The sequence below is a fragment of the Triticum dicoccoides genome, chromosome 1A (genome assembly GCF_002162155.2).
Source record: "Triticum dicoccoides isolate Atlit2015 ecotype Zavitan chromosome 1A, WEW_v2.0, whole genome shotgun sequence".
Classification (NCBI taxonomy): Eukaryota; Viridiplantae; Streptophyta; class Magnoliopsida; order Poales; family Poaceae; genus Triticum; species Triticum dicoccoides.
Window position 1 is genome coordinate 473040145 of NC_041380.1, and position 8829 is coordinate 473048973.

General features: G+C 47.7%; 1 protein-coding gene across 1 annotated transcript; it reads right to left on the reverse strand.

Moving 5' to 3' along the window:
- Positions 1-4460: 4460 nt before the first annotated feature.
- On the reverse strand, positions 4461-6756 carry LOC119280107 (pectinesterase-like). Its single transcript, XM_037561082.1, has 2 exons — positions 5739-6756; positions 4461-5498 (listed from the first exon to the last, which is right to left on the reverse strand). Exons 1-2 carry the CDS (start codon positions 6709-6711, stop codon positions 4801-4803), a joined length of 1671 nt encoding a protein of 556 aa, XP_037416979.1. The 5' UTR covers positions 6712-6756; the 3' UTR covers positions 4461-4800.
- Positions 6757-8829: the final 2073 nt, after the last annotated feature.

The window sequence follows — 8829 nt, forward strand, 5'->3', positions numbered from 1 at the left end:
AGTAGAACATTCAGCAACAGAAGTAGCATTATCACACTCAATGCATTTAAGACATGGTGGTTCAAATCCTTCCTGAGCGGGACTGATCTGTTTGGCGCGAAGTGACTCGTTTTCCGTTTGAAAATCTTCATGAACCGCTCTCAATTTCTCAAGATCTTGCTTCCTTTGAAGATAATCATAGGAAAGCTTTTCATGAGTTGTTGAGAGAGTTTCATGATGACTTTCAAGTTCCTGATACTTAACGTGAAGATTTTTTATGTCTTCAATTAAGGATTCAGATCGAGTCATTTCAGCACCTAACAGATCATCGCTTCTGTCTAACAGTTTTTGAATATGTTCCATAGCTTTCTGTTGTTCAGTTGCAATTTTAGCAAGTGTTTTGTAGCTAGGTTTTGAACCACAATCAGAGTCATTGTTGCTAGATGTTTGATAGTGAGTAGTGCATGTGTTTACCTTGGCACCGCGTGCCATGAAGCAGTAGGTAGAAGCGGAGTAGTCCTTGTAATTTGCATCGGTGTCGGTGATGAAGTCATTGTCTTCAGTGTTGAAGATGGACTTGGCAACGTATGATGTAGCCAGACTTGCGACGCCTAAGTCAGATTCCTCCTCAGACTCCACCTCCGCCTCCTCAGAAGCAGACTCCTCCTCTGAATCCATTTCCTTGCCAACAAACGCACGTGCCTTGCCAGATGAGCTCTTCTTGTGTGATGAAGACTTTGAGGAAGACTTGGAAGAAGACTTTGAGTATTTCTTCTTCTTCTTCTTGTCGTCAGAGTCATATTCCTTGCTCTTCTTCTTCTTTTTGTTCTCATTGTCCCACTGTGGACACTCAGAGATGAAGTGGCCAAGTTTCTTGCACTTGTGACATGTTTTCTTCTTGTAGTCATGAGCAGGAGCTTCATCATTCCTTGAACTTGATCGGAAAGACTTTCTGAAGCCTTTCTTCTTGGTAAATTTTTGGAACTTCTTGACAAGCATAGCAAGTTCCTTTCCAATGTCTTCAGGATCATCAGAACTGCTGTCAGATTCTTCTTCAGATGAGAAGACAGCTTTTGCCTTCAAGGCACGAGTTCGCCCATAGTTTGGACCGTAGATATCTTTTTCTCCAAAAGCTGAAACTCATGTGTGTTGAGCCTCTCAAGTATGTCAGACGGATCGAGTGTCTTCAAATCAGGACGTTCTTGAATCATCAGGGCCAGGATGTCAAACGAACTATCAAGTGATCTCAGCAGCGTCTTGACGACTTCGTGTTTGGTAATCTCAGTGGCACCGAGGGCTTGAAGCTAATTTGTGATGTCAGTGAGTCGGTCAAATGTGTGCTGGACATTCTCATTGTCATTTCACTTGAAGCGGTTGAAGAGGTTGCGAAGGACACTGATTCTCTGATCTCTCTGGGTTGAGATGCCTTCATTGACCTTGGAGAGCCAGTTCCAGACCAGCTTAGATGTCTTCAAAGCACTCACACGGCCATACTGTCCTTTGGTCAGATGACCACAGATGATATTCTTGGCAGTAGAGTCCAGTTGAATGAATTTCTTGACATCAGCAGCAGTGACACCTTCTCCAGCCTTGGGAACGCCGTTCTCGACGACATACCATAGGTCGACGTCAATGACTTCAAGATGTATGCGCATCTTATTCTTCCAGTAGGGATATTCAGTTCCATTGAAGACGGGGCACGCAGCGGAGACTTTAATTATCCCTGTAGTCGACATAGCTAAAACTCCAGGTGGTTAAACCGAATCACACAAAACAAGGGAGCATCTTGCTCTGATACCAATTGAAAGTGCGTTATATCGACTAGAGGGGGGTGAATAGGCGATTTTTATGAAAGTCTTCAGAACATAGAAGTTTTGAAGACAAACGATAAAATTAAACCTATTACCATGCAGCGGAAGGTAGACTACACTAGGCAAACCATAGTCAAGTATTCAATAAAGTGAAAGCACAAAGACTAATAGCAGCTAGGTAGTAAGGATCAGGTAGGAAGATATTGTGAAGCCAAACAGAACACGCAGTCACTCAGTGAAGACAAATGATAGTACAAACATACAATGACTTCACAAGGAGTAACAGTAAGTAAAGGGAAGTGAAGATGAAATCAGTGACTCGTTGAAGACAATGATTTGTTGGACCAGTTCCGGTTGCTGTGACAACTGTACGTCTGGTTGGAGCGGCTAGGTATTTAAACCTTAGGACACACAGTCCCGGATACCCCGTCCTGAACACGCAGCTCAGGACACCCAGTCCTCACCGTATTCTCCTTGAGCTAAGGTCACATAGATCTCGCCCAACCACTCTGGTAAGTCTTTAAGGTAGACTCCCAAACCTTCACAGACTTCGTTCACCGGCAATCCACAATGTCTCTTGGAAGCTCAGAACGTGACGCCTAACCGACTGGAGGATGCACAGTCCTCAAGTGTAATAAGTCTTCAGATCACACAGACAAGAAGACTTAAGTGATGCCCAATTCTCTCTGGCTCTGGTGGTTAGGGCTTTATCCTCGCAAGGAATTCTCTCTCAAAGGCTTCGAGGTGGGTTGCTCTCAAACGACAAAAGCCATACTTTCAATCTGAGCAGCCAACCGTTTATGGTTGTAGGGGGTGGGCTATTTATAGCCACTTGGCAACCCGATCTGATTTGTCCGAAATGACCCTGGGTCACTAAGGAACTGACACATGTTCCAATGGTCAGATTTCAAACTCACACGGCAACTTTACTTGGGCTACAAGCAAAGCTGACTTGTCCGACTCTAGACAAGATTCGCTCTCATAGTCTTCACTCGAAGACATAGGTTTTTGGTTTAGGCATCACTTCAGTCATTCTGACTAGTTCTCTTGGACCCCATTTAACAGTACGGTGGTTCCTATGACTCAACACAAAAGAAAAAGAACTACGAAAGATCTAAGTCTTCGAGCTCCATAGGCTTCATATAGTGTCTTCTCTTGTCATAGTCTTCAATGTGAATATCTTCATATATCACCTTTGACTTCAATGTCTTCATACAGTTTTAGGGGTCATCTCTGGTAGTAAAACCGAATCAATGAGGGACTTCTACCTGTGTTATCCTGCAATTCTCACAAACACATTAGTCCCTCAACTAGGTTTGTCGTTAATACTTCAAAACCAACTAGGGGTGGCACTAGATGCACTTACAGTTACCAAAAAAGTGGCCACATAGGGGAGGAGGCGGCAGAGTCGGGATGGAGTGAGGGACGACAACTACGAGGCCATCAGCAGGATAGGGGGGAGGGGGCGATGCGGGGTGCAACGCGGTATGACCACGGGGCATGAGGTAGAGGAGGAGGCATGGCTGCTCGCGAGAGCTGGAGGTGAGCAGATGGGATCGGGGGTGGGAGGAAGGCAGTGCAGATGAAATCAGGAGGACGGTTTAGTGTTATATAACGAAGATGCACGGTTTGGTCTTCCGCCCATATTCTATTATTAGTTTGACACATTAACTTGTACTCGGGGATTCGCAAATGGCCGACTTGCAATGGAGATCACATGTCATATGTATGGGCCGCCTGGTTCGGGGGCGCAACACTACTAACGGTTCCATGGAAGTACAACACTCATGATCGACATAACTACTCTATTGGTGACTTTACCCTCGGCTTGCGTGGCCTGAAGATTAGCTAACTATTTCTCCACTCGACATCATTGTTGTTAGGCTGTTAGTGAAATGGGTTGAGGAGAGAATCAATCTGCAACACTGAGTCATCAATTGATCAATAATAATGTTGTCACCATTACATATGTATTGTATCTGCATCCGCGATTGGTTTTGATGATGCCGCGAAATATATGATGTTTAGGTTGAGTATTGTAGGCTTGTTGACTGAATGATAATTTTTTTACTTAATTATGGATTTTGATGCTATAATGTTCGTGTGCTAGATTGTTGGTGTTAATTGCTTTAAAACTGGGCTTTTGGATGTGTGTGTTTTTGCGGCAGATAGAAGTGACTAAAATTTCACATTTTCAATCAATTTGTCCCCTCATTTAGCACAAATCCAAAAGAATAGGCACATGGGCATGTCATTGGAACTTGCACAATTTTAGTCGTTTTCTCCCTGATTTTAGCAGAAACTCAAAATAACAGACACATGCAAGAGATTGATTTCTACTCAGCATTGATTAATTTTTAGTCGGTTTCTACCCGCCATCAACTCGGATTCAAAAGAATAGTTTCGCAAAAGAAAGATTCAAAAGAATAAGCACATGGGACAAAATGTCTAAACCTCGCACAATTTCCACTCGATTTTCTCCTTGCCTCTAACACAAATTCAGATCATTAACCGTATGCAACAGATCAACTAAAACTTATACAAATTTTGGTCAAGTTCTTCCCGCTGCAAATTTGAAAAGGTAGCAACAAAGGACAGATTGACTAAAACTTGCATCATTTCAGTTACTTCTGTCCAACAGAAGACAAAACCAGGTGCAAGATTGTAATCGGACGAACAAGGAAAATGTGACTAAAATGTCATTCTACCACCCATAAGTTAGTCCCTCCGTCCGGAAATACTTGTCCTAAATATGAATAAAATGGATGTATCTATAACTAAAACAAATCTAGATACAACCATTTCTGGGACAAGTATTTCCGGATGGAGGGAGTATATAAAGTTGGAATCTGTCAATTCTACACGTAAGAATTGAAAGACTCATGAGTTAAAGCATTTGCCTCCATGGTATATATTCTTTGAACTTTATTCTCTGTATATATATCTAGCTATTTCAATATATATTTCTTGCGCATGTTGTAATGTCTGGTGCACTGAGTCAGATGATGGATCAGTTGAGCCCGACGGTGAAGGTCACGCCGGTTTGCGGCAGCCAGAAATCCCCGAGCACCATGTTGGCGACGGTGAAGTTGCCGGCGTCGACGGTGCTGTTGAGCACGTGGTACCCCGGCCAGTTCACCCTCCTGCTCGTGTCCGACCCAGCGCCGGAGTTGTCGTACTCGGCGTAGTAGAGCGTGGCGAGCGCGAAGTCGCCGCTCCACGGCATCCAGCCCGCCGGGTCGACGAGCCCGGCCACGTCCGACTGCATGATCACTGTGCGCGAGTACATCTTCCACGGCCGCCCCAGGTAGGTGGCGGTGGCGAAGGCCGTGTTGGCGGCGAGCTCCGGCGCGGCCACGATGGAGCAGCCCTGGATGGTGGTGCCCGTGTTCTGGTTCGGGTCGGAGCGGCCCTGCGCCGTGACGGTGTTGCTCTGGCCGGCCATGGGGAGGCGGTTGTAGAGCGTGCAGTCCTGGAACACGACGGCGGCGTTGCCGAAGACGTAGTCGACGGTGCCGTAGACGTCGCACGCGCGGTAGAACTGGCGGAGGGAGTGGGTGTAGAGCGTGTCCTGGTACCCCTCGAAGCTGCACTGGTAGAACGTCGAGAGGTCGGCCCCGCTCCGGAGCGCCACCGCCTGGTGCTTCGCCGGCCCCGCCGTGTTGCGGAACGTCATGTTCACCGCCACGAACCCTTGCCCGAGCACGGCTGCATGGTCGAATCTTCAAAGTTAGGACGCGCCCAGCACGTTCATCATGCAAGGCAGTAACGTAAGTGTAGTCAAGCTCACAACAGAAGCTCTAGAACATGTTGGGCAGTCGTGTCATGGGATCATGTCAATGGTAGGTACATTTCAACCGGCACTATAGAAATAGCACGGCCAAACTTTCAAACGAAGCCAAGCCAAAAGCGGAGTAAAGATAAAGGAAGCTAAATTGAGCAACGCACCGAACGTGGCGGAGTTGAAGGTGGTCCAGCCGTCGACCACGCTCCGGTTGCCGGTGATCACCGTCTGGCCGATGCCGTCGCCGACCATCATGACATACTTCTTGCTCTTGGGCACCACCACATTCTCCTCGTACACGCCCGCGGCCACGCGTATCACGAAGTACCCGCTGCTGGCGCCAAGGTTGCTCGGCGCCGCCGCCACGGCGTCCCCGACGGTCGTGTAGTTCCCCGCGCCGCTCTGGTCCACGGTCACCGCGCCGGCCACCGACACCGCCGCCACGGCCCCCTCGAGCGCCATCCTGCGCACCATCTCGTCGTCCGTGGCGTCGAACAGGCCCCTCCCGCGCTGCCGAGGCGGCTTCGCGGACGACGACGGCGCCGGCCTCGGCTTCCTGCCCTTGCCGCGGGGCACCCACGCCCGGGTGAAGAGCGAGAGCGAGATGCTGTAGAGCTTGGTGCTGTTGGCCATGGGCACGGCGAGGCCGCTGCGCACGGACCACGCCGACGCGGCGGCCTGCAGGCCGTCGGCGCACGTCTGCTGGTTGGTCAGGATGGCCGACAGCAGCGTCTGCACGTCCTCGGCCTGCGGGTTGAGGAGCGCCGACTTGGTGGTGTTCAGCGTGGCGCCGGCCGCGGAGAGGAAGTCGATGTTGAGCCCGGAGAGGAGCTGGCAGTCCTGCAGCGCGGCGACCGCGGCGCCGGAGAGGCCGCCGCGGGCGAGGTACCGGTTGACGAGGCCGAGGAACCGGTTGGCGTTGGAGAGGGACCTGGCGGCGGAGAAGCGGCCGTAGGCGTAGAGGTTGCCGGTGCCGTTGGCCGGGAGCACGGAGCGGCAGAATGCGGGGTCCGTCGTGTCGTCGCACGCCGTGGAGGGCGGCACCGGCGTGGCCGGCGGCGGGTCGGCGCGGGCCAGGAGGAAGAGCGAGAGCACGAGGAGGAAGGAGAGCGCCGCGGCAGGGTGGTACGCCGCCATGTTTGAGATGGCGATCGAGGTTGTCAAGTGCAGTGTCCCTGCTTGAGATGGCGATTGCACGAGCTGCGCTGGCCTTTTATAAGCAGATTCAGTGTGGGTGTGTGCAAGATAGGAGTCGTGGTGTTTTTGGAAGGTTGGCTGGTCTTTGGGGTCCCTGATTAAGAAACGCGTTTGGACGATGGTCGATCGGTTGGATGGCGGTGACGCCAAGGAAAAAAGAAGGAAGCACTGCTCAAGTGACAAGTCAAACCCTCGAGCTGGAGATGCATGTGATGCATTACACGGGGGAGGCGACGTTTGCATGGGTTGGTTTGGTAGGATTCAATCAAATGACACTTCTTCTTCCATGGGTTAACAAATTACAGCAACATGTATTGTGATTCATTGGACATGTGCAATGTGTGTGTTTAGGGGAATATGTAATGCGTGTTTTTTTTGGGTTTTTTTGCGAGTAATATGTAATGCGTGTTAATCCTATGTGTGGTTGGGTTATATATCCCTGTCGGGGATTGCCAAAATAAAAACCAATAAACCAGGACAAAAATGTAAAGCGGATATGGGGCCAAAACTCAGTTGATATGTGCCAAAGCACAAAAACCATACACCATTCGTGAATGCTTCTTTTCGTGTACTATCATCTTTATATTGCTTCTCTTAGATTTGGAGAAAACTTAATACTAACTCGGATCCATATTACTTGTCGTACTAAAGCTGCGACAAGTAACATGGATCGGAGGGGAGTAGTGCTTTCTCTACATAAAAATGTTTAATCTTTCGGGATTGCTAAATCTCAGTCGACTGAATCTAACCAAGTCTAAGTCGAAGCTATATTCATGGGATCTTACATTAACATCCGTGCAAAATTTTCATTTTTTTTCTTTTTTCTTTCTTACATGTTATGTCACTTGATTTAGACTTGGTTAAGTCTTAGTCTACTGAGACCTAACCATAACCTTAATCTCCTAGTAGAAATAATTTTTTTTACAAAATGTTTCATCCAGTTAATTTAAATATAGTTTTTTGCTGAAAATATTTGTTTTTTTAGTGAACACATAGTTAAACATAGACATACATACATGATAGTCAGACACTCACACATCATGCACTAAAATCTAGAGTCTCCGTGTTTCAGTATTAATGAAGTCATTTTCTACTAAAAGAATAGCATGCCTTAAATGAGGCATATAGAGGATCAAACCTTCTTTTTGCATGGTAATACATGTCTCATCAAAAAATAAAGATTCTGTTACAAGCCACATAAACACCGAGATTACAGGGCTGAAAAGATAGGATAATCCTACGCAAAAATCCAACACATATACCTCCCAACCATGGAAAAGGAGACAAATCACCTCTTCGCCCGAGCTCGACGTGCCCCATCGCTGATCTGCAACTTTACGAACCTTCGAAGCAGTGGTGGAGCCACCTCCCGGGGACCCTGGGCAGCTGCCCGGGCTCTGCCCAGAAATTCCCACTTGATTATAAAAGGAGATGGGGAATTAATCATCAGTTTTAGTAGGCAAATGCCCATAACCACATCTCCTTGTATTTTGCCCCGGCTCCATGTACTGGCTAGCTCCGCCACTGCTCCGAAGTAGTTTGCCTGAAGTAAAATCATTGTCGTTGAAAGAATCAGACCAGGGCAACGTGTCTCCGGACACGCCATCAAACTCCAGAACTGACACCCTCGCACGACTACGATGTCGGAGGAGAAAACCAGAACTGTCAGCCCGAGGTTTAACCATGGTGGATTAGGAGTACAACCACAATTTTATTTTTTTTTGAACCATGCAGAAGAATTGTATGTAGATTACATTTAGATTAGAAAAGAGGAGCCCAAAGAGCTCATACAAGGTTCAGCAACCATAGAAGTACATGGATCAACCCAAACAGAGACAGAGACAAGAACAAGAGAACATTCTCCTAAGTACAAAAAACAAACAACATGCCCTAGAGCCTCAGTTATCCAAAACATTTTATCTAGCCAGACTTAGCGTATATTTCATGCCTTATTTGAATCTTTAGTGTTCCTCCAATTTCGAAAACATTGCATACATGGGGCCATAGACTCCCTCCCTTCCTTGACTCAGCAGGTCAGCATCCTTGAATCAATCCTTG